Source organism: Lolium rigidum, chromosome 3, assembly GCF_022539505.1.
Source record: "Lolium rigidum isolate FL_2022 chromosome 3, APGP_CSIRO_Lrig_0.1, whole genome shotgun sequence".
NCBI classification, from domain to species: Eukaryota; Viridiplantae; Streptophyta; class Magnoliopsida; order Poales; family Poaceae; genus Lolium; species Lolium rigidum.
Window position 1 is genome coordinate 285,616,101 of NC_061510.1, and position 25,640 is coordinate 285,641,740.

Genomic DNA, 25,640 nt, shown 5'->3' on the forward strand with positions numbered 1-25,640 from the left:
ACAATATGTGTTTCATGTTGTTCTCAGCTTACAGTCCCAACGTTGTTCACCATCTCTTATACGACAATAACCAACGCTACAGGTTCAGAACCTGCATAAATTCTATAAGGTAAAAAATACTAATAAAGATTTCCTGCAGCTCGCGCAACAGGCTCGCCATCATAAAATGACCCTTTTAGGATATCTGGCCATGCGTACATTCACATGTTCAATAAACCTTCTGAAACTTGAAGATGCAGCGCACCAAGACCAGAGCTCGAGCCCGCATGGCTCCACGAACATGGCTTACCTTTGCAGGTAGATCCCTGGACCCCGCATGGGAATCGCTCCATCTCCAATTCACCATGGATAAAAAAAAGTTCACATTATCGCTGGTGGACGATGATGTGTAAAAGTTTCCTCCTTCAACAAGCTTCGTCCTCGATGAACGTCTTCGTCGTCTTGGTTTCTTGATCTCCCTTGGGTTCGGCAGCGTCTACTATCTCGTCGGGTCTGACATCTGATGCAAACTGATGCCCTAAAACAGGGTCCGATGCACCACCACCAAAACCATAGTGGCCTTGGATTTCAGCACCGTGAGCTGCACAGAGATGTTTCTCGCTCTCGACTAATCTATCGCACTGATGATACTCGCCACCAGTAATGACCGCCAGCACGCCCCATGTGCAGCGCTTAGGTTTAGCATGTTCCGCGCAGAAATCAGTGCCGCAATCCGCACTTCTCATGCAGCTCGCAAACTTGCATCTACTATTGAGGTCTCCATGGGTAGCACAGTAGTCTGTCCGCCCTGCAGCATTCCTTGTGCAGTTCATAAACTTGCAACCCCTGCCGCCTCCATGGGCAGCGCAGTAGTCTGTCCACCCTCTAGTAGCACTACTGTCGGTGCAACCGGAAACAGCACACTTCTTCCCACCAGCATGTGCCTTGCAGAATATCGAGCTTCCCTCCGCACTACCTGTGCATTCCCCAAACTGACAACGATGATGTCCACGTCCATGCCTGACGCATAGGTCAGACCACCTTCCACGGGCGGCACGTGAACAACCTTCATGACTGCAGCGGGGATCACCACCATGAGCAACGCAAAAATCAGTCCCACCACGAGCACTCTTGCTGCAACCAGAGACAGTACACCTCTTTGCACCACCATGTGTACGACAAAGATCACTACTTGACATCAGGCTAAGTGCGGAGCCTATTTCGGGAATCCTGGCAACAGTAGAACATTCATCTTGCATTACTAATCTTGACATAATTCGTAACAAGTAGTAGTAGATACACGCACGGTGAACGTAATAACTCATTAGACAGTTTGCTATGCACTTCATTTATTATTATAGATGGGGTCAACTATTTAGTTTATGCCTCTTCAGACTGATTCCTGTTATGCATCATCTTGAGATTAAATTCAATATGATGCTAGCAAAGAACCAATTTTCCAAAAAAAAAAAAAAGTTAAGTTGCAGAGTTGTAGATGTTGGATTATTGAACTATGGCGTTAAACTTGACAATGTGGATGTCAAATTAGTTTTTTTTTTTCATAATGTTGCTCCATTATAGTAAGTCAGAAAGATAGAAAGAACAAGTACTCCCTCTGATCCATAATAAGTGTCGGGACAAATTTGAACTAAAACCCCGACACTTACTATGGATCGGAGGGAGTAATTATTTTCAGAAACTTAAGAATGTTATTGGTGGGGAAAAAGCACTTACTCTTTCTCAGCACAATCATCCATTTCAATGTTGAAGCTAAGAGACCTTGGATCCTTGCTAATGGTGTCCTTGAACACAGATCCTGCAGCCCGTCTGTCTGATTCCCCTGCACCAGCGTCTGCCCCAATTTGTTCATCAGTCTGCAACACCATGGGAAACCCCTCTGCAGCACCATGGGATATACAATGCGCAGAAACCCCTCTTGCTGTTTTCACACATCCTGGGTATTGACAGTATTCAGTATCCTCTTTACGCTTTCTTGGGCTGATTAATCCGGATGTACTAACTTCACTATCTGGCATGAAGGCCTGTGAGGAGCTTGCTGGTGGATCCGTAAGTTCTGGAATCCTGACAACATAAGAATTATATCTTCCATTAAAGACAGTAGATAAATCGTTCCAGGGAAAGGAGACAAGGAACTCTATAAATATTAAATAATAGCTGAAGGCAGAATTAAGATTGCCATATTGCGGCACATGGTGAATTGGCTCTGCAATATATCGATTTTTCAAACACAGTTTACGTATCATGAGGTTAATTGAAGAATCCTGATTACATTCTGCAGGACCACACATACTACCACTTTTCAGACAAATTAGGTATGATTTAATAGAATTGCAGTGATTCAATCAATGAAGCCTGCATATAAACTTGACAATGTGTCTCATGTTAGCTCAGCAAAAGCAGTAGCGAGGACAATTCATTATTCTTCCGAACTAAATGGTGTTAAGAAATGCACTTACTCTTCATCAACATAATCGACCATTTGTAGATTGAAGCTAGGAGACATTAGATGCTTGCTAATGGAGTTTTTGAGTGCAGATTCTGCAGCCCTCTTGTCTGAATCCTGTGCACCAGCACTTTCCCCAATTCGTGCATCGATCACTTTCAGGCTTAACAGGTGTTCAACTCCAGTAAGCATATGGCCAAAGTGCTCTCCTCGGTGGGCATTGAATCCTATCTTCAGTATCTGAAGATTAGGTAATGCTTCTTCCTGAAAGACAAGGCGTAGTACACCACACCGGAATTTGAAACACTCCAGAACTTGGAATGCCGCACGGTTAAATACAATAACTTCTGCAGTGGGTTTCCGGACATATAATGAGAGAATAGTGAGAGCAGGCAATCCGGTGAGCATGTCAATGTCCTTCGTCAGTAATTCTCTAACAACAACTTTCAAATTACAGAGTTTGCGGAGATGCCCAATCCACACCGGAAGTCTGGAGAAGATGCAAATGGGCGGCAACAACTCAAGTCTCTGAAGAAAGGCAGGAGGAAAGACGGCAATGCCTGAGCCATCCACCAATACGGCTGTGCTTAAAGTCCCAGGAGTCAGTGCCAGATATTTCAGATTACCAAGTTTCCCAAGAGAATAGGCCAGAGCTACCAGGTTTCTTGTCAGATGTTCATCAGATGATGCTGAAGAACACACAAGATGCAGAACCTGGAGGTTCGTCAGCTCGCCAAGGCTCCGTACACTGTCTTCAGAGTTACTGCTCAGGTCAAAATACTCTAGTGTGCGTAGAGATGTGATGCATCCTATCCCATCAGGTAGAATTTTCTCATCTCGAAGACGTAGATGCAACAAGCTTGGGAGATGAACAATATCCAATGGTACAGCAGATATCCTTGCATTTATCTCAAGCGTCTCCAGGAACTGTAGCCCTTGCATCTGACCTGGTAATTCTACAGTATTATCACTTGAGATCTTAAAATATCTCAGCTGAAGCAATTGGGAAATTCTAGAGAGGTTGAAACTTATGTGCTCATCGTGATTTCCCCGAAATTCAAGGTTTACAACTCGGAGAAGCTTAAATTCCCCAATAGAAGGCATGCACTTAAGAAGTCCAAAGAATGCGACTGATCGAACATTTGACAATGCACCTGCTGGTTCCTTTGCAAGTTTGAATTTGGGGAAGTGTAACGATAGTCGATAGGCCTTGGTAGCTGTAATGGTCTGAGAGTAAGTAACTGTAGTGACAAAATTTTGTTCTTTGGCCTTCTGAGTAATAAGATCAAGCACAGTGTGGTGTACTGTGCAAGATAATACCTTATCCTTGTGGTTAATTTGCATAGTTTGGATCATCCCCATGTTGAAAAGCTCATAAAAAGAGCTATCTGCAACTTCATATGCGTCTTTTCCTTCTGTGGCACTAATAAAACCTTCAGCTATCCATTGCTTCACCAAATCAACCTTCCAAATTGTGTATCCCTCAGGGTAAACGCTAAGATACAGAAGACAGGTCTTCAGGTGATGAGGAAGACTAATGAAAGTAAGGTTTAGTATTTCTTTCTGCATATATTCCAAACTAGGATTTACATTCCAAATGGCGCATAAATATTTCTGTACTTGGTACAACAGTTCTGAGTTGTATGGTTGTCGTGATAATACACTGGCTACAGTGATGAGTGATAGTGGCAAACCACCACAAATTTCAAAAACCCAAGAGAAGGCCATCATAAATACATCGAGACATGGTTCAGACCAGGAACCTCTATTGAATAACAATTTTCCAGAGTCCTGGATGCCAAGAGGTCTCATTTTTAATATATTATCCAATTGATTGCCACAGCATTCCAAAGCTACATCCACATTTTCTACTGTTGCAACTATTCTGCTGCAGTTATTGCTCTCTGGAAAAGCACCATTAAAAATATCCCATGTTGATGTTTCCCATAAATCATCAATGACAATAATATACCTGCCAAATGATTTTATGTGTAACAGGTTTGTCAGACTAAAAGGTTTCACATGGTTTCCAGAACTGAATCAGAAGGTTCCAAACTGTAAACTATGAATGATTGGTATTTCGATTCCATCTTGTATTCCCATTACTATTAATTATTACTATTATTCTTATTAGTAGTATCTTGTTCCGAAGTTGAGTCGATTTAATTTCGACCACTGTAGTAGCATTGGATCATAGAATAGTGTTTTTTTTTTTGGATAAAGGGCCGCGCCGCTGGGCCCAGCTTCACCGTCGTGGGTGAGGTTGACGAGTGGCATTCCAGTGTCGATGATGGACATGGTGATTGCCATTATGCTACTACAGTGGTCCTGCTCCTCTTTCACCTCCGGCTTCGGAACAAGGAGGGTACTCGCACGACACTGCTCCTGCCGCGCTAGTTCGCGGATGGTGATTCCGCCGCCGCTGCTGCCGCACCTCCGAATCGCGAGCGGCGGCGCGTACTCGTGCTCCTCCTTCACCTCGCGCTTCGGCACGGTGTACAGCGTGGCGCAGTGCGAGGAAGGCGCTGACCGCGCCAGTCCCAAAGAAGACGAGTGCGAGGAGGACGAGCCCATCCTCCTCGGCTGCCAGCACAGGGAGCCCGAGGAGATGGCGGCAGAGAAGGCGGCATTTCTAACCTGGGGGCGCCGTTTTGGATGTCGTCGATGACGTCCGAGAGGGTGCTCCCGGGAACTCCCTAGAAACGGAGGCGCCCCTCCCTGTTCCACGTGTTGGTCCTGCCGACGAGGCCGTCAGTGATGGCCATGTCGGTGTTGTACTGCGCCTAGAAGAAGTCTGCCCACCAGTCGTCGTTGCCGGTGGGGGCCGTGTGGGATCGGCACGCTCCTCGGCGCTGAGGCGTATGCGCTGGGCTCTGATCGCGTCCCTCCAATGCTCCATGCCCGGCGGCGGTGGCGGGACACCGATCCTGTTGACAGCCATCCTCCATCCACCGCTGCGCATGTCCGGCAGGACAGGGTAGCCCGCGTGGTACAGTGTCCACGCATGCGCCACCGTGAGGCTGCCGCACACGAAGCCGTTCATGGCGAGCGTGCTTTTGCGGGATGACATTAGCGAGAAGAAGGAAGGTGGTGAGAGGAAGGAAGGAGGCGGCGGCTGTCAAAGAGCGGCGCGGCGAGAATGGAATGTGGAAGGTACAAGAAGAAAGGAGGGGCGGCTCTTTATATAACGACGGTATGCAAAGTGGCAGCGGGCACATTGGCCGCAATAAACGCCGGCTCGGATGGCCACGCGGCCATGCGCGAAGAGACGCTTCACTGCGCCGCCTGGGAAAGCAGCGAGGCCATTAACGTCGCTTGACTAGAGGTTGGCGACGGGTTTTGGACTTCCGTGTCAATGACGCGTCAGGCCCACCACTCGCGACGCGGTTTCGCGCTCTCTCCGGCGCGCCCGAAGCATCCTCTGTGGAGCGGGGACGACCTCGGGGTGCCGGACAACGTATTTTGTCGCGTCGGGCAGAAAGGGCCTTTGGGGCGCGCGACTAGCGGAAGTTAAATGTCTAGCGCCCTTCAAAAACCTTTGGGGGACGCGACTGGAGTATTCGCATTGATTTTATCTTTAACAGATAAAAGTTTCCCATCTTTTCTGCAGGTTATTCCTTTGGTTACCTATTGGATCCATATGTGGTCTTTCCAGCCGAAGGACGTCCGTCAGGACATGGATATTGGGTGCAACCGCTTAGCGATGGTAGCACTGGATTTCTACGGCTGGTGCGGCTGGCGTTCTGATAGGCGGCTCACATGAAGATCTTGTTTTTGTTACTTTTAGATGGTTGGTTCACTGAAAACTTTGAGTGATCCCTGAATTGCAATAATTTTGTAACTCAGACCTTTAATAAATTTAATAAAGGGCCGCATGCATCGATTGATGCAGAGGCTAGGATCATCCCTTACCGAAAAAAAAGAGATAAGCTAGAACTACTGTAATACTAACTAATAAGTCCAGCAAGCTTTATACATCGTTAGACTTTCTGGCTTTCTGCACAGAATAAATTACCTCTTATCTTGGAGATGCTCCCTGAGAATGTCAATGAGGCCTTGCACCGTGCAGACATCAGAATGTCGTTGGCGCCTCTCGACTTGAGAGAGCAAGCCCAGAAAAAGCTTGATCATGTCAGGTTTCCTTGACACCCTCACAAAAGCCCGGCACTCATAGTGTCTTCCAAGATCACGGTATAGTTCTTTAGCAAGTGTGGTCTTGCCAACCCCTGCAGGTCCTACAATTGGAACCACTTTGAGCTCGTGCTCCGCTTCATTGGTGAGCAATTGGATAAGCTTCATCTTGGAGTCGTCGATACCAACGAGGTAGTTGGAAGCCAATCCATGGCAGGGCGTTGAAATCCAAGGTTGATGAGTGAAGGCATAGCTAGAACTCGGGATACAACCATCGAGTTGATACCTTTCATGCCTTTGACTCGCCTCGCGCACTAGGGTCCTAAATCGGGCGATCTTGGAAATCCTTGTGCAAGGCTTCATCGTCTTTGGAAGAGGAGCAATCTTTACACGACGAACTCTGTGGCCGTGGACAGATCTGACCTTGGTACCGGCGCCGTTATGCCTCGCCATCATATTGTCGACGCAATCCTCGATTTCATAGGAAAGTTCACGCACCTCATCCATCCAGTATTTCGCCATCTTGTTGGGGAAATCAGCCATTGACTGCTCCACGAGATCGGCGTTTATATCTTGCAAATCTTCCTTGAGGAGCTCGATTCCGACCTTCAGTGGATGTGGTAGACGGTAGTACTCGGGTGCCAGTAGTGAGTCGAGCTTCCGGAGAAGAGGGCCCATGGCACCCAGGGAGGAACTCATCGGAGCATCCATAGCGACCATGGAAGAACTCAACTCTGTCGCCATCCCGAGAGAATCACTGCAGATGAAAATTTAGGAAACAAAGTTGTGTGAGAGGGGAAGATAACGGATGATTGAAAGATTGACACCACAATATGAGAACAAGACAAACTCTGTACCAAAGGTTGTGGAAAATGACCAATACCTCTAGTGCCAGCATCCTCACCATTTTCTCTGATCTTGGAATCGCCATAGGTGACACTCTTGACCTCCTTTTTCTCTGAATTGCGTTCGTAGGCTTGGTAGCTAGAGCATCGCCTCATTTCTTAGGAGCATTAGGTTGTTATTAGAGGACCGGGAGGAGATTTTCGAGAGAGGCAATTTTCAAAGAAAAAGATCCCCGTCGGCCGGCTGATGGCTGATTTTCCAAGGTGAATGATCCCCATCAGCTGGCCGCTCGCGCGCGGGCGACGACCCCGATGTTGGCCGTCAGATACGAGGTGATTTGGAAAGTGCGCGTCGTTCCGTCGCATGGAAAATGACGAGTCCGGACTCCGGAGTGCGTTGGGTGGCTATCGTGAACATGAGGATCGTTCTGGTTTGGCTAGAAACAAAAATTCTAGCCGGCTCACTATGCTAGCTGCATTGGAAACACAGATGGTGTTATCTGCTAGTGCTTGTACTAGCTGATTACCCCCATCTCGGTCGATCCTCATTTCACGGGGAGGTCGAGGGGAGCTGAGATAGGTGGGAGAAGAAGATGGAGGCCACCCTTCTGAGCGAATTCATACAGCTTATCTTGCCGAAGCTCTCGTCTTTGGCATTCGCGAAGTACAAGCTGCACAGATCCATCAAGGACGACATCAGGTTTCTGGAGAAAGAGCTTCGCATGATCCATGGCGCAATCGATGATCATCAGCTCCCCACGTGGAAAGTGGACAAAGGATGCGTGCTCAGCCTTTCAATTGAAGAGCTGCGGGAGGTGGCTCACCACATCGAAGACTGCATCGATCGCTTCATCTATCAAGCGGCCTGCGAGCAGGACGCGTTGTTGCTCCGCCGCGTTGTCCGCTACCCAAGGGACATGCAGTCCCGCCAGCGGTTAGCCGCCGAGCTGCACCTTCTGAAGAAGACAACGGAGGAAGCGCACCTGCGGAAAGAAAGGTACTCGGTCTTCGCTGGTCAGTCCTCCCCGATGCCGGCAGAGGAGTCGGCCTACTCCTGCTCATCTGATCCACGCATCCTCGACACGGATCTCGTGGGCATCGACATTCCCCGTAAGGAGCTCCTGGAGCAACTGCAGGAGGGCCAACAGAAGCAGCTGAAGGTGATCTCCATTGTCGGGTCCGGTGGCTCAGGGAAGACCGTTCTTGCCAGAGAGGTGTACAACAGCGATGGTGGCCAGCGATTCAGTTTGCGGGCATGGGTATCTGCTGCGGACAGGTCCCCAAGCCAAGTGCTCCTGGAGATACTCCAGGAGCTTGGTAGGCCGGTATCGGATAACTCCGATGTTGGCTCGCTTTCTGCAGACCTCAGAGAACACTTGCATAAGAAGAGGTAAGCTTGCACTCGTCTGGCTGAGTAATTCTGCTACATACGTACACATGCTGAACTTTGACAGACTACTGAACTCACGATCAAGGCTTAGTTAGCACCCAAAAACTTCGTTAGTTGATCCAATCTGGTCTCAAATAAATTTTCCTTTGAAATCAATGCATACTTCCCAATTACCAGAGCTCAAGATTTGCATCACTTCCCACGTGAAATGCGAACAACCTCAAACTCCTATAACAGTAAGTACATTTCATTTATCAGCATAAGTTGTCTAAAATGAGCAACAAAAGAGATGCACACATCAGTAAATACAGAGTTCTCCTTTAGTTAAGAGGGTTTTCTTTTGATATAGTAGCTGACCTGTTGAAATCTGACTGAGTAGTCATGCTCTGTTCATTTTAGTTGCTCCCTCGATCCTCTCTCCTTGACTGATATGAAGATCAGGAGTTCATCTTGAAAAAGGGGTACCTCTCCATGTTGAACCATTCCCCTTTCTTAAGCACAAGAAAACAGTATTCCCCACAATAGTACATAGAAAATTTTCTTTACTAGGCATATTGACTATTGACAACAAACGTATGTTAGCTCAGCACGCTTGATAAGTTGGGAGTTGCGAAATGAAGGTCTATTGAATATCATTCCCACTATGTGTCTCAGGTATTTCATTGTGATCGACGATATGCGAACAGATCACTGGGGTGCCATGGAATCTGCCTTCAAAGCAGATAATGGTGTAAGCAGTAGAGTAATGGTGACGACCACTGTGCATTCAGTAGCTAATGCTTGCAGCTCTGGGAACGGCTATGTGCACAAAGTAAGAAGACTTGGTAAGAAGCACTCAAAACAATTGTTCTTCAAGAAAGCTTGTCCAAAGGAATATTCAGGTTACATGGAACCAGATTCAGCAGCAGCTCTGAAGAAATGTGATGGCCAACCACTTGCTATTGTTAGCATGAGCCAGTTCTTCCGGAAAATGGGTTGGCCGACACGATCCAGCTGCCAAAAACTGTGCAGGCAGCTAGGCCGTCATCTGGAGAAGGACGAGACCTTAGAAAGGATGCGACGGGTGCTTACCCATAGCTACGCCAGTCTGAAAGGCCATGCCCCCAAGGCTTGCTTGCTGTACTTTGGCCTGTTCCCGAGTGATCGTCTGGTCAGGAGGAAGAGTCTGATGAGGCGGTGGTTAGCTGAGGGATTTGTGCACACAGAATCTTCATCTTGTGAAAACTTTGACATGCTCCTGGATCGGAACATCATTGAGCCCATCGATGTAGGCAGCAACAACGAGGTGAAGACATGCCGAACTTATGGCATGATGCGTGAGTTCATCTTGCACATGTCCACTTCCCAGAACTTAAACACCTTGTTTTGCAATGGGGCTGTCGGGCGCAAATATGTCCGCCGGCTTTCCCTACATCCCAATACTCCTAGAATTAGCACTAGTTTGGACATTGATTTGTCACTTGTAAGGTCCCTTACAGTCTTTGGGGAGGCTGGTGATGCTAATTTTGATCTCCACAAGTATCAACTGCTGAGAGTCCTAGGTCTTGAAGAATGTACCTACTTGGGAGATGATCATCTCAAACACATATGCAACCTGCTGCTTCTGAAATATCTGGGCCTTGGGAGTGCTTTTACGAGCCTTCCAAAGGGGATTGAAAAACTTAAACTTTTGGAGACACTCGATCTAAGGAGAACCAAGGTGGAGGTACTTCCCATAGAAGTCATCCTGCTACCCTCATTAATTCATCTCTTTGGGAAGTTCAAAATTTCAGACAAAGTAAAGAGAACGAGTGAACTGCAGAACTTTTTGTTGTCAGGACAATGCAACTTGGAGACACTAGCAGGATTTGTCACTGATCAAAGCCAAGGATTTCCACAAATCCTGAGTCACATGAAAAAACTGAGGAAGGTGAAGATATGGTGTGAGAGAACTGCAAGTAGCACTAACTTGTCTGATCTTGAGCTTGCCATTCAAAAGTTCATTCATGATGAAAAGGAGGAGACCCATGAGTCCCGTTCTCTTTCACTTCACTTCGATGAACACTGTTCCGAAGACATCCTGAATTCCTTAAAAGAACCCTGTTATCTTACATCACTGAAAATAACCAGCAAGTTGCTTGAATTGCCACGGTTTGTGAAAGCACTGCGTGATCTCAGAGAACTGTGTCTTTCATCAACAAAACTTACAGCCGTTCTACTTGCAGCTTTGACCGAGTTGAGATCCTTGAAATATCTCAAGCTGATTGCAGATCATCTTGAGGAGTTCATTATTAAAGATCAGGCATTTCCAAGACTGCTGCACCTATGTTTCGTACTGCAATGCCCCACATTACCAAAAATTGAGGAAGGAGCTTTGCCGTATCTCATGTCACTTCAGTTGATCTGTAAAGACCTAGTTGGTCTTGCCGACATGAAAATTGAACACCTCCGGTGTCTTAAGGAAGTCACTCTTGATCAGAAAGTCACTCTAGAGACGAGAGAAGCTTGGGAAAAGGCTGCTAAGGAGCATCCAAACAGACCAAAAGTTTTGCTGTTCAAGACAATTGATCCAACGGAAAGTGAGCATACAGACCATTCTGTTGATTCAGAACCAGAGGAACATGAGATAGTAGAAGCTTCTGTAGACCTAGAGGAGCCAGAACAAGTTTTTGACAGTCAAATGCTAGTCAATAAGGGATCAGGATCCTATGCCATGACTAAGAAACGGAAGTATTCTGCAGTCCAGTCAAGTTCAAACGGTGAAGCGAGTTCTTCTTTCGATGATATGGGAACGGCTCGGTGCCTTCTTGTACCCATTGATCCTGGTCTATGATGCAGGTTAGTTTTGTTCATCTATCGCTCCTCTGTTCTACTTCTTCTGTTCAGTCGTTTTACCTGTCCAGGGACATCTAATATAGAAATTTAGTTTGAGGATGGGATATCCCAGAATTACTTCAACAATGGTCTTAATCTCTCTTCTGGTTTGATGAATGAGGAATATGTTCATGACATAGAAAACAACACTAATACCACTGTTTAGAATTGATTTGCATTTGTCCATGTATTAACTACTTTCAAAAAATAAAAACAAGAAAATATGTTACCGATTAGTCACAACTTTAGGCCAACAACATTATGGGCCTAAAACAGTGCGTCAATATCTCCTTATGAAGTTGAGTTCAGTTTGTTGTTTTCTATGGTTTCTATTACCTACCTTATTACCGAAGTTTAGACATGAATAATGTCAGAAGTTCAACCTAAAGAAAAACCTCACAGGCATCAAGTAGATACATGTTTCCTTGGGCCCAAAAATTTGTGAGTAATATTTAGATAGAATGATAAACTGTACAACATATGAGCAGGTGTTTATTTTTTATCCAGATAGCTCAATTTGCACCCTCGTTAAGAGCTTAACATGGTACTGTTCATAGTTCTGATAATTTTCAACACTAGTAGGCGTGCACTGTTTTTCTGTCACTGTATTCATGGCCATGTTAGAAAATTAGCAAATGCAATTGCTCCAACATCTGTGTTGACCTGATAGACACGGCGTGTTGAATTGTTCTTAACTGGCAAACTAACGACTGTGTTGGTCTTGCGTTGTACTTCAGCCTTTTGGCTTTCCTTCTATATTACTGATATGTCTTCCAGGACGTACCCTTGTCTTTATTCCTCCAATTATTACATATTTATTTTTATTTTATCAATATTTAGGTCAAAAGTCAGAAGATACATGTTTGAACTTATAGGGCACAATTATCACCGAAGGAAAAGGGTGGAATTTGAAAATAAAGGAAATACAGTAGCCAGAGGAGTTCAGGTGCAAGCGAGAGAAGATGGCAGTAGCTCCTATCCCTCATCTTTGACGACACTGCCACCGTTGTTTCTCCATGTCCCGTGGTTACACAGGACCAGAAAGTCGGTGTGAAGAGGAGGAACAACAAACATTACAGGTCTTCTTGGCATACAATACATACCACTCCAGAGAGCTTCAAGAGCGGATTTCCTACTGGAGATGCCAACTAAGAATTTAGGCCACGCCACATAAAGAATGATCTGACTCTGTTATTCTATTTAGGATTAGGAATAGGTGTAAGTGTAACTAAACCTGCTTTTGACATATCTATCCTATTTTTACTCGAAACAATGCAACTCATTTTACTCAGAAACCATCAAATTAATATACTACCTGTGATGTAGTGACTGCTCGGGGGGGGGGGGGGGTCAGGGGTCATGACAATTGACATCGAATATTATCTCTCCATGACAGCATAGACCCCAGAGTTTTAAATCTGGAAACAGTGTGGAGCCTGGAAGAAATCAAGATGCAGTTACTGAGACAAGTGAAGAGTTCTAAACTAAAACATATGTAAGATTTTTTTGCAAACCTCCAGGAACTATTGACATCAAATATCTGCATTGATTGTCAATTGTCATTCATCCATTCATGTCTTTCTACAAGCATAAAACAGATCAAAGTAGTTTCAGTCAGGACAAGGTACTAACCAATCTTTTATAATTCCTTATCTGGCCGAGTATCTTTTAACTCCTTATATTTGGTCTTAGTTGGTCTGCTTATGACAAGGTACTAAGAGCATCTCTAGCCGATCCTTTATAATTCAGCTCCTTGTCCGGCCGAGTATCTTTTAACTCGTTATATTTGGTCTTGTACAAAAAGCAGCGCCTAGCCGATCCCCTAATTTAACTCCCTAAATTATTCAAAGCACAGCCATATAAATGAATAGAAATCCATAGCATAGTCATACAAATCAATAGCATAGTCTCATAATGCATAGATCTGACATAAAACAAATCGTCTGCATAGATCATAGTGCTCTAGTTTCTCCACTTGATCAAACCTAGCTGGCATTGGAACACATAACAAGAATGGTCCACCTATTGAAGAGTGATTAGTGATCTAGCTTCTCCCCAGTTGGGTTGGACTTTTAAAATGCTCATAACTTTGTTGCCAAGATTAATCGAACAGTTGCTTTCCACTCTAAGAGTACAATGCCTCTTCGAGAAGAACTTGATCATTTCATGCAAAATACAATGCATTATCCTCATCCACGGTCCACTTGAGCTCTCTCCTTTTGCACTTTCTCATGGTACTACGAATTTCAAATGAAATTGTGTAGAGACACTGGCATGTATCTCCTACCTCATTCACAAGAAGAAAAAAGGCAAACAGTACCTTTTAGGCAGTGTGCCAAGCATCATTGGTGTGTCCTCGAGATGAGAAGGGAAAGACTCCGCCGCTGCCTGTTCCGGTGCTCCTACGACGGTGAGAGCTTGCGCATGGACCAGCTCGGCCTCCTCCATCTCCATGGACACGCCAGACTCGGCGACGGAGGATCGAATGGCGATGGCAACCCTATGTCATGCAGCATATGTGACGGATCGGCCGGGGGCGCCGGCAGGGCTGCGAAACGGCTGGCCGTCGTCGGTGGGACTCGAAGGAGGTCACCAATTGGAGTTTTCGGCGACGACATGGCGGCCCAATTCCAAGTTGATTCTGGCGATGGCAGCCTTGAGCGAGCGAGTCAAAGTAGGGTAAGAGGTCGACGGAGGCTACGCGGTGTCCGCGGAGGCGGCGCTAGGGACCGGGCGGGGGTGTTTTTCGGCTCGGGGTGGGTGACCGAGATTTACTCTAGAGAGGCCGCAGCCAAGTAGACCTAGGTGTCGGGGCAGCTGATGAGTAAATTTTTTACTCCTTTAACCGGTTTGAAGATTCTGCTAGGTGTAGTTTAGAGGCTTCTCTAATTATTATAATTGATTATAAGGGATCGGCTAGAGATCCTCTAAAGCAATCACAACTGCAGTACAGGCTGAATTATTTGAGGAATCAGCATTGTAGCCGGATGGATATGTATTGCCACGCCATTTTCAAGAAGAATTCTGAAGTATGTGTGAGTTTTCTTCTACGGAGTAGCATTTATATGCAGGATAAAATCGGTGTGCTGTATTTCTTCCACCTTTGCCAAAACAGAAGGGATGAAGTCCTAGTTTTTTATCCTAATTATTATCGCAGCTACGATTTTAGATAGTATTCAGTACATAGCAGAGGTATCTATCACCAAGCAAAATATCCTATCAATGGCTACAATCACGATGACCCGGGGAAGAAATACAGAGAAGTTCCGATGCTACCTGCAGCCAGAACCGCAACCGTGGACGGCATCCAATTCCTTCCCGCCGGGCTGCTCCACAACCTGGTGACCTCGAGCAGCGGCCAGGTGAACGTACAGTACTACCGCCTTCCGACGGCCAGCGGAGGGCATTGACCCATTGCTGGCAGCCCACAGGACATCGCGCTCTCCGTAGGCGATTGCGGCGGCCTCGATTCGTCATCGGCATCCACTTCTATCAGGCGGAACAGGGCGACCTCGAGCAGCGATCAGGTGGGTTGTCGTCGGTGGTCGAAAGAAGCCAGCCGCCTAGATCTATCCCATCTAACGGACTGATATTACTTTGGCAGATAAAGAAGGAAATCCAGTTTTAACCCTCAACTTTCGGAAGTTTATCCTCGACTCCCAAAAAATTCATATCCAAAAAAATGAGCTAAATACATTTATAGTCCAACAGTTGTTCGTTAGGTGCATGATCTAGAAACCTACACGTGGCTATCCTTTTGCGAAATGGTCCCTACAAGATTTTTTTGTAGTACATGGAACCAGTGCGGACCCACATGTTAGGTAAAGGTTGGAAGAAAGAAATAAAATGAAAAGATCGAAAGAGCGGGTGGTGGGAGTCACGCCTGGCCATGGGCAGCCCGGACTGAGGCCCGGCCAGCCTGAAGCAGCTCGAAAAACTCGAGCCTAGGCCTAAAAAATGTTGGCCTGAGAGGGCTAGGCCGGAAACCCAAAAATCTCTAAAGAGCACTAAGGGCATCTCCAACCGCGCGACCCAAACGGACGCGCTGGGCCGTCCGTTTTGGGCCGTTTGCGTGGCCGAACGGACACCCGGACAGCGGCCCGCGTCCGCGTGTCCGTTTGGGTCGCACGCTGCGCCCAACGCGCGGACGCAGCGCATTGGTAATAAAATAAAACAGAAATGAAAATAAAAAAGGAAAAGAACAAAACATAAATTTAAACTAGTTGGTCATTAAACTTAGCCCTATTTTGGGCAAATTTTACACAAAAGAAAGCCATATATGGCTTTAAACTAAAAAAAAGCAAACCCTAGCCGAGGGTTTGCGAGCTCGCGTGGCCGCCGGCGATACTACCCCGGTAGTACTCGTCATCGTCGGCGTCGATGACGACGACGCCGCCCGGCGGCGACGCGCCTGTTCCGGCTCGACACGCCGGAGGGCACCGGGGACTCCGGCCGGGGTCCCACTCGCGCCCTTTCCCGGGCGGAGTGCGCGTTCGGCGGGCTCGCCGGCCTGCGCGGCCGTGCCCTCCGCGCGGACTCCTGTCGGAGCTGCTCCTCCGCCTGCGTGGCCGAGCGGCTCCTCCTCCGCCGGGCGCGCGGCCCGGCGGCTCCTCCTCCCGGAGCGCCGCCCGACGCGTAGCGGCCTCCTCCCGACGGCGCGCCGGTCGGAGGAAGGCCCACGCGTCCGCCCGGGCGTCCTCCTGGGCCTTCCGGCCGCCTCTCCGGCGCGGAGGTGCGCGGCGTCTCGGCGAGGAGCGGCCATTTGGCCGGCTCGTCGAGGTCCTCGTCGCTCGCGGGACGCCGCGAGCGCCGCCTGCGGCTCCGGGTCGTTCTCCTCCTCCCGGGGCTGCGGTGCCGCGGGCCGGGGCTGGGGCCGGGGCGCGGGCTCGCCGATGTAGAGGCCGCCGGGGCGGCGGCCGGCCCGCCTAGCGGCCGTGCTCGGGCGCGCGCGAGGCCGCGCCGTCGCGGATGTGAAGCACGTGCGCCGCCGCGCATCGTGCTCCACCTCGAACCACAAGTCCCGGTTGGGACTTGCGTCGCCGTACGCGGGGTCCTGCCGGAGGTCCGCCGGCGGCTGAGCGCGGCGCCTCGGATCTCGGCGTAGCGGGCGCGGCCGGACGCCGGGATGGGCGGCACCGGAACCCGATCCGGGCTCGAGTGCCGGCCGTGGGGAGGTGCACGTCCCCACGGCATTGGGACGCCGGCGTCCCGGAACATCCGCGCCACCGCTACGGTGACGTAGATCCGGTCGCGTACGGGCGTCGCCGGCGGCCCCATGGCGAACGGCGCCGGCGCGGCCGGCCGGCGCGCTGCCGGCCTCGTGGTCGTTGGCGGATGGCGAGAACTCGCGCTTCGGGGCCATGGCGGCGCGGAAGCTTCGAGCTCGCGCGTGCGGCCGGAGTGGAAAGTGGGGACTCGGATAGGGACAGTCCACTTCCCCGATCCACATTTAATAGGGCCGGGGCACCGAGCAGTGGGCCGGCCACGCGGACAGGGCGGACACGCGAGGACGCCGCGTGCCATCCGCGGCCACGCAAACCCGGCCCGGATTTGGGCCGGGTTTGCGTCGTTCCGGACGCCGCGGCCGTCCGCTTTTGCGGTGCGTCCCCGCGTTGGGCCGGGTTTTTGTCCGGATCGACCCATCCGGACGCGCGGGCGCGGGATGGGTCGCCCCGTTGGAGATGCCCTAAGCTCTCAGTGTTTTCACGCGCTGTGGTTGATCCTCGTGTCGTTCTACGGCGAGTCTGATTTTGTCCAATCTACGGCCCGTGATCAACGCAAGTGTAAGGCGGTTCGTGCTCGTGGGTCGACTCGAGGAGGTTTGCTGGGTAAGGGCGATATTTTTTCCTCACCATCCCTGTTCTCTTGGTTCCAGCAGCAGCCGCTCCGCCGCATCCCAATCTCATTCCCCTCACCCCATTCTGCATCCCTACCTTCCTCCATTCTTGTACTCCTCTCCCCGTCCCCAAATTCGCCGCACCAGCAGCTGTCCTCTGCCGCAACCACTGCCCCTATCCCACGTGCTGCCGCCGCTGTCAACTGCCTCCATTTCGAAGCTCACCCTGATAACTCGACCACCAGTTTCAAAGCGAGGATAGATACTTTTGCCTCGGCCGCTCGCGGACCATGCCACATACACCGTCGCCATCTCGACCCTCCAAATCTGGGTCATCGGCTGGAATAGTCGTGCATTTTCTATTCGGCCGAGGCAATGGATAGTTATTGCAATGGTACCTTGGGGGCGAAGTGATTGAACTCATCTCACCCTCTGGCTCGTCGAGAGTTCTCGCGCAGGTGATGGGCGTTGGGATGCAGATCTTCTACTTCTAAGGTGCTCCCCATAGGAACCAGATTTGGATTGGGACGGTAGTGGGGCTGTATCAGCGTTTCCTGGGTACACTGGGATTGTTGGGGTAAGAAGTTGCTGCTATTTTTTTGCTTGAAGGGGGAACCGGTGTATCATAGTTCAGTTGAGAAGGTTATAGTCTGTGGTTAGACACCCAGACAATTGAGCTTTGCAATTTCTCAATTACTTATTCTATCATTTTAGCATATATAGCTCGGGTTAAAAATAATACTTCCTCCATCCATAAAAGAATATCTTAGATTTGTCTAAATTTAGATGTATGTAGACACTATTTAAGACATTCTTTTATGGACGGAGGAAGTATGGCTTAATCGGATTCATATAACTGAAAAAATACTGTACTTTAATGGAAAAGAGTTCAGATAATATCAAGAATTGATCTTGACTGCTGATATGATCGTACGATGTGTATCTTTAGAGCTACTTTAAGTTTGTTGGCTTAACATCTATCGTGAAGCATGGTTCAGATTGGTGGTTTCCTCCTGAAAGGTGCTACATGTTTGTTTGGGGTATGGAGCAAACTTTATCATGCAAGCTGAGTTCAGATGCTAACGTGGGCACGAATGATCTGAATGAAACTCTGAAACCCCCAATTTGAAATTCAAAAAGGGGTGCCAGGAGGTGGGACAACTTCTTTGGGGTTCTTGGTCATACGCTATATATTGAGCATCTTTGGGCTAGAATGCTCATGTTAGTCTCTTGGAGGATGAAAATCTCCCCGACTTATTTGTAGATTCATCTTTGTTCTCTATTATGATTCCTTTGTAGAGGTGACCTGCTGCCGATGATGATCGTTGGCAGTTGTAACCAAAATTGATTGTGGCCCCTTGTGTGTATGAGGTGTTGGTCAAGTAGAAATTAGTGGTCGTAGAAGCAGGTTCAGGTATTTTACTACCCTGAAATGAGGTGTACTGCACCAGGCCTACGACCTGTACGACCATGACCTGTATTTATTTATCCATTTTATGTCGTATTAGCATATGCAGACATAGTTTGTGTTTATAACATTCACACACAGGCATAGCTGTGTAGTTCTACTAAATGCAGTTAATGGCTTTAATAACCGTAGCCCATAGATATTGTTGAATATTTTAGTGAGCTAATGTCCAACTGAGCAAAGGGTGTGGTTGGATGCTCTGATATTGTGGACGTTGGTTTCACCTTCAAATCAGATTGTAAGTTGTACCTCTCTACATTAATGTGTTACGGTTCTTGTTAGTCTGCATGTATAAGCTAGCAGATAGCTCTGTCATGCTTAAAATGTTCAGATGTCTGACTCTTACATGTTACCAACGTTGAGCAAATACTAAAGTTGCATATAGAGGATATATACTTAAATAGTGTACAATACTTTGTCATCCATCCAACCAATGAAATAATTCCTCTGACATTTTCCAACAGAGCCCGGGGATTAGAATCAAATACTCGAACTTTCCTCTATCATGGATAGTTCCTCCAGCAGCTTCTAATAATGTTTCGTTCGGATTGCACAAAACGATTGAGACGATATAAGTGTGCCTTCTAATGGTTTGCAGCCATCTATTTCAAAGAACATGACATTACTATGTCCTTTGCATTAAAAAAATATAGTTTGTCTGCCATCGTAAGAATGTGTTATTAAAAACAGTTTTACTTGAACTATGATACAGGTGCTAATGATTTTTCCCTGAATTGGAAAAAAATTCAAAATGGCAAAAACATTTGAGATTGTCTGCACTCTGCCTACCTCTTTCCCAAGATTAAATTTATAAATTTACACTGTATCTACAAATTATTCACTTATTTTTCTGCCTACTTTGAGTTTTCCGCTTTTATTAATGCCTTCTCTATCTACTGCAATTTTCCAATCTTCAGGCTTACTTCGTATCGGATGTAATTATAGCTGATAACAAACACTTCAGTTATAGTTTGATGCGTCGGAAATGGTCATGTGATACCAAACAAATTATGATAGGGTAATAACAACACTTTATGATTTTCGGCAAAAAAAAAAAAGAGGCGTTTCAGTAAAAAATGTCTGCACAAACTTATTTTTGAATCGTACTGCAGCTGAAAGTTGCAAATTTAGGTTAGAGCAACTGTGTTTTCTTGAAAATGGGAGAACTATCACCATTTTATGTGTCAGATTTTAGCCAATATTGTCGTGGGACATCATTTTGAAGGCAGAAAGGTACGAAGTTTGTTGTTTAGTTAGGGAAGTGTATACATATTAATACAGCTTTGCATGTAGAAGATGACATATTCTTGGAAAATCCATGAAGGTATGCGCAGCCCCTGGGGAACGACAGAGGTGGCATGTTTGACTACAGAGCTGACGGCTAGGTGAGGTTGCATCTGTAACTCTGGACTTCCAGAGAAGCAACTTCGAGAAGCCCACTCCGATGAATGTCACCACCTGCGCTATCTTCTTCTGCCCCATCTCCTTCGCATGTGGCATGTAGCATATGTTCTTCCTATTGGGATCCACAAATGGCAAGTTACTCATACGGTTTGGATATGGACTGAGGCACTGCTCGCATACTACTTCTCGACAGCTTGTATGCTGATGAAACCCGGTCAACGTTCTTTACCCATCAACAAGTTGAGTTTTGATCAAGGCTGTGTACATCGTTTCAATGCAGAGGCCGGGGCAAAGCTCACATTTCAGAAAAAAATGTTGAGTTTTGATGCCGCACCATGTGATGATTCGTTCACATGTGGCACATTGTTCAGATTAGGAGCAGATTTGGGAAGGTAAGCTTAGCTTGCGAGAATTTTCGTTCTGATGCATTTCCATGGTTCCAAAATTTATGTTATGATGGTTATTGTACAATTTTGCAGAATGAGATGAGGAACACTGCTTGAAAATGTCTGCATTTTGAGTTTACAAAGACTAGGAATTAGGAGTGTAGAGTGTGTGACATTGTTCAACCATTGATGCTTTCCCTTTATGAGTTGTCCCTGTTCGCTTTTTCCTATTCTAAACTTCAGGAAAGCTAACATAACGCTTTGAGTTTCGAAACATGATTATGTTTGTAACATTCATACACAAGCATAGCTCTGTAGTTGTACTAAATTCAGTTAATGGCTTTAATAACTGTAGCCGATAGATATTGTTGATTATTTTAGTGAGCTGATGTCCAACTAAGCAAAGGGGGTGCTTGGATGCTCTGATACTGTTGACGTTGGTTTCACCTTCAAATCAGATTGTAAGTTGTACCTCTACATTAATGTGTTACCAGGGCCCTGTGTGTTACGATTCTTGTTAGTCTGCATATATAAGCTAGCAGTCTGGTTCTTACATGTTACCAATGTTGAGAGAACTCATTGTTTGTCTTTTGAGAGATGCTTTGTATAACTCAATATGTCCAAGCATAACATTCTGTTGCAAAAAAATATGATTAACAGCTGCTGTTAGTTTGCATTAATGAAGAGATGAGTCAAACATCATTAAATAATCTGTCAAATTTTATTATATCTTGTTGTTCCGTTTATCTGTTTCTTCAACTGGGTTATATCTTATAGCTTTGTTTTATCTTTCGTGCTTCGATAAGCCTGTTAGGATGCTGATTTAATTTGACACAAGATCAATTTCTGTTTGCTCTTTCCGAGGAAGGGTTCTACTCCATATTCTTCCCTTTCTTTCATCTAGGTTTTATTGTTGAAGCCAAATATGTACAGGAAATTTGTATATGACATAAAGAACTACATCTTTGTTCTGTTGTTACTAAGGTGACATATAATTAGGTACTGTTTTGTTTCAGATCATTTTCATTGTTATCCTTCCTGTAGTACAAACAGATTTTTTTAATGAAATCTCTGTCAATGATGATTTCTATCTGTAGTAGGCAAGCTGAACCAGAGGGGGAATCAGCATAAGTAATTGAAGGAGCAGTGGGATGTTGTTTTTATGCTTACTATCTCATGGTTGAGGTGGGTCAGATTACATTCATGTTTTAATTCTCTTGTTCCTGCTCAGGTATAACTTTATTCTATCTAATGTTGGGTCTCTTGATGAACGAAAGCTACCCAACATTGCAAAGAAATTGTTGCTGCACTCACTTATAATGTCACTCCCATCTCAATTTTCAATCCGTGTTCAGTTTTCTAATTTGTGGGTAATGCATGTTCACTAGCTTTGTGAGATATAGGTTGCTGATATATGATGGCATTGTATATACACGAAGCACACCACTAAAAAGCATAATCATAAAAATATGTATGTACATTGCTGTTTATTCTTGACAAGCCTGCCTCCACTTTTGTCGTTGCACCTTAAATAGCTGACCAATGCACGTATGATCGCTTACATATGGCATACGATTTTTTTCTCTACCTTCTTACCATCGCAACTCTTCGTATACCCGGATTCGGCCTGTTCCAATGGACATCGCCGGATTCAGGCCGAACCCGGGCAACTGGTTCCAATGGACATGTTTGAGAACTAGGGGTGCATGTATCACCAGTGGGCTCATGGTAGGCAAGCAAGTATAGAACATGTTTGAGTACTGGCTGCATTACGTGCCGTGGAGTATAATTATGTCTTCCAGGTTGCTATAGCATCCATTTGAAAGAGAAGTTCCTTATGATTTTTCTATATGATGATTGATTAATCTGTTGCCACTGCTTGATGCTTACTAAGAATGAGTTGTTGATCTCATGGGTATGTTGCGTATGTACTACCAATTCAGTATTAGACAGACACGCAGCAATATTGCAAGCCGGCGCAGGAGGAGCCTTACAAAATTCATGACATTTAAAGAGTACAAACCAAGAGTGTTTGCCCAAACCGTTTAGTAATGGAAAAAAATCTCTGTACCATGGGCGTACCCAGCGGGTGGGCCGAGGGGGCCGTGGCCCACCCAGAAATCTGGCAAAAAAATTAGATACCCCTAATCTGGCCTAATAAGGAAGAAACGATGGAATGACCCAAAAGGCCAAAACCAACTGGCAAAACGTCCAGGGCTCGAGGTCGAGTGACGGAGGCACGGAGCGACCGACCGAAACCAACCTACGTGCTCTGCGGCGGCGCGGCCTCCGGCCTCCGCGGCTCCGGCGCTCCGCCCCTTGAGTCGTTGCCTCCGGCCTCCGCGGGCCGCGGCTCCACCCTCCACCCTCCGCTCTCCACGGCTCCACCCTCCACCCTCCGCTCTCCAGACTCCGTCCCTCTCCTGGCTGGCTGGCTCCTCTTCCTCTCCCCTGGCCCTGGTCCCTGCCTCCCTCATCTCGCCGTCACCGGATTCGCAGCGGTCAGCCAGCCACTGTCCGCCGCCGCAGCCAGGAAGACACCAACCCTCCACCACCGTACAGCATCAAGGCTCCAGCAGCAGGTAGCAGCATCACTGTTTGGCTCTTTGGGGAAGAATCAAGAATATGTGACTATATTTTGTTAAATTTCTGTCCATAGTGTCAATCTAAATATTTATGTCCATAGTTTGTTAAATCAATTTGTTATATCTCTGTCCATGATTTGTTAATTAAACTAGATGATACCCCGCGCGTTGCTGCGGAATAATTATTATAAAATAAGCGTATAAAAGATGGTCATATAATGAAAAAAGACTAAGCAAAATGACAATCCATAATATATTAATAGACCCTCTATAATATTTTCTATAAATATAATTCAATAGGAGAAAACCCAAAGTAAAGCGAACCACCAAACAATAAATAAATACTCGTACCATAATACATATGGGTACACAAATCAACAAATCGCCAATATCTGCATCGGTTAACAATAAAAGGTATACCGTATCTCATCAGGCATACATACTGCCGAGACATCATGAGTCAATCATGTTGGAGCTCATTGACAGTATGATATAGAAGAACCATGTTGCCATTTTGGGTTAAGCCAATACGCTTACCAATTTGGTAGACATAGTAATATATAGTACATGAATGACCTAGTCTATATATTCAGGCTTGAACACGAAAGTAGAAAACTGAAGTTGCACATGCAAGCATATGGAAATAGATGGCTCTTTGCCATCTCCTTCTTCTTGATGCCAAATCAGACCCAAGCCGTTGAAACGAATCCACTGTTACTCCCTGAAATATGCATTAATTTTCAGATATATGAGAAACATTGAGTGCAAAGCTATAAGAATAATTTGTCAAATAGTGCAGCACTGTATAACTGTATTTTTCCTAAAAGGTTAACATACATAAATTCAGAAAAGGTGTATGTACTTGTATTTGACTGATACAGTGAGAATGCATACATCGAAACTGAAGTGCTCCGAAATTTAGGATTCATAAATTGTAGGAAATAGAGGAACTAAGCAGATGGTGTCTCTCTGTAAAAGGGATTTACCTCATGAATCATGGAGTATAGCCTTGCGAACATAAACATCAGCGCAAGTGCACAACATGCCAGTAACAACCACTTCTGTTTCATCCTTGATGCAAGGAATATGTCTTCCAGATAAATATATGACGGGTCGGACTTGCAGGCTGCAAAATGTAATCGGGAAAATAATTTATTCAACTATTGGAATCAAAACAAAACCAAGGTAACATATGCATTGCAGATTATGATTTTGGTGATAATTCTGGAGTATCTTCAATCAGATTTATACAAAAAACTTGGCATGTTAACCGACAGTTGTCAATGTCAATATTGATCACCCAAAGACAATTACCTGCATTAAGGCAAAACAACCAGTAGAATATGTGCCGGCTGGTGGTGATTGGACTGGATGTGGGAAGAGGGAACCAAGCTTTTCTTCTGACAGCACGTGTTTCAGCTGTGAGCCACCAGAAAAAGCAAACGATGTGGCGACTCTCTTGGCGGCGGCTGGGATTCAATGGAGTGAAGCAGCAGGAGCCTCCTTCCGTGGCAGAATCAGCAGAGATCTTGATGGTGTACAGAAAAATATTCAATGGTGAGGACATTTGAGGGAACAAACATATACGACCAGCAAGAGAAAGGAAATAGAAGACATGTGCTAATTACATCTAAACAAAAAAAAAAGTGCAAGAGATGGGCCTTGTGTACCAGTGTAAGAAGGTACTGCTGTCCTCCTTGCTTGGACCAACACTAAGAATTCCATTGAAATCCAATCGAAGAAGTAGGCAAGATCCAATGAAATTGGGGCAGATTGGGGCAGGCAAAATATCGAGCAGCTTCCGAGCGGCTTCCGAGCGGCTTCCGAGCGAGTGAACCTAATGGATTGACAAACATTAGCAAGGCTGTGAGGGGATTAAAGAAGAAAGGGTGAAGGGGATTCTGGAGCGGAAAGCTACCATAGTCGAGACCTCTGCCAGGGATGGACACGAAAAAGTGGCCAAGCTGGGTTTCCATGGCAACACAGTTCGCTTTTTAAACCCGGAGGCAGCGCTGGGTGAGTTAAACACAACAGTTTCTTCTATATTTGCCGGGCAATGATAGCTTATGAATGTTGAGCATCATGGGGCAGTTTCAAGAGCATTTGTGGCGAGGAGGGCAAAGGTCGGAGTGGGATAATTTGTGGTAGGTCACGGCGGCAGTTGAGAGCACCATCTGGGGGAGACGAACGACGGCCACGTTTTTTTCCATAGGAGGAAGGCCGGTTGAGTGTAGCAGGCCTCTCGTCATGGTCCAGCCCATGTAGTCCAGCCGAGCCACGTAAAAAGAAACGACGCCCA

General features: G+C 46.5%; 2 protein-coding genes and 2 long non-coding RNA genes across 5 annotated transcripts; 2 read left to right on the forward strand and 2 right to left on the reverse strand.

Annotated features, from left to right (window-relative positions):
- Positions 1-227: 227 nt before the first annotated feature.
- LOC124703515 (disease resistance protein RGA5-like) lies at positions 228-7,730 on the reverse strand. 2 transcript variants are annotated; one of them, XM_047235727.1, is made up of 5 exons: positions 7,458-7,730; positions 6,459-7,331; positions 2,457-3,938; positions 1,714-2,061; positions 228-1,209 (listed from the first exon to the last, which is right to left on the reverse strand). In XM_047235727.1, exons 2-5 carry the CDS (start codon positions 7,316-7,318, stop codon positions 405-407), a joined length of 3,495 nt encoding a protein of 1,164 aa, XP_047091683.1. In that variant the 5' UTR covers positions 7,319-7,331; positions 7,458-7,730; the 3' UTR covers positions 228-404. The 2 variants fall into 2 exon arrangements, with proteins under 2 accessions (XP_047091683.1, XP_047091682.1); XM_047235726.1 differs by having other exon boundaries at positions 2,457-4,415.
- A 238-nt stretch (positions 7,731-7,968) lies between these two features.
- On the forward strand, positions 7,969-11,805 carry LOC124703516 (disease resistance protein RGA4-like). Its single transcript, XM_047235728.1, has 2 exons — positions 7,969-8,809; positions 9,464-11,805. The coding sequence occupies exons 1-2, from the start codon at positions 8,013-8,015 to the stop codon at positions 11,619-11,621; spliced, it is 2,955 nt and encodes a 984-aa protein (XP_047091684.1). The 5' UTR covers positions 7,969-8,012; the 3' UTR covers positions 11,622-11,805.
- Positions 11,806-17,716: 5,911 nt separating this feature from the next.
- On the forward strand, positions 17,717-21,311 carry LOC124699608. The gene is made up of 3 exons (XR_007001447.1): positions 17,717-20,199; positions 20,291-20,762; positions 20,850-21,311. It is a non-coding gene; the product is annotated as an uncharacterized LOC124699608 (long non-coding RNA).
- Positions 21,312-23,731: 2,420 nt separating this feature from the next.
- Positions 23,732-25,090, reverse strand: LOC124699609. The gene is made up of 4 exons (XR_007001448.1): positions 25,012-25,090; positions 24,656-24,869; positions 24,328-24,467; positions 23,732-24,062 (listed from the first exon to the last, which is right to left on the reverse strand). It is a non-coding gene; the product is annotated as an uncharacterized LOC124699609 (long non-coding RNA).
- Between the last annotated feature and the right edge of the window lie 550 nt (positions 25,091-25,640).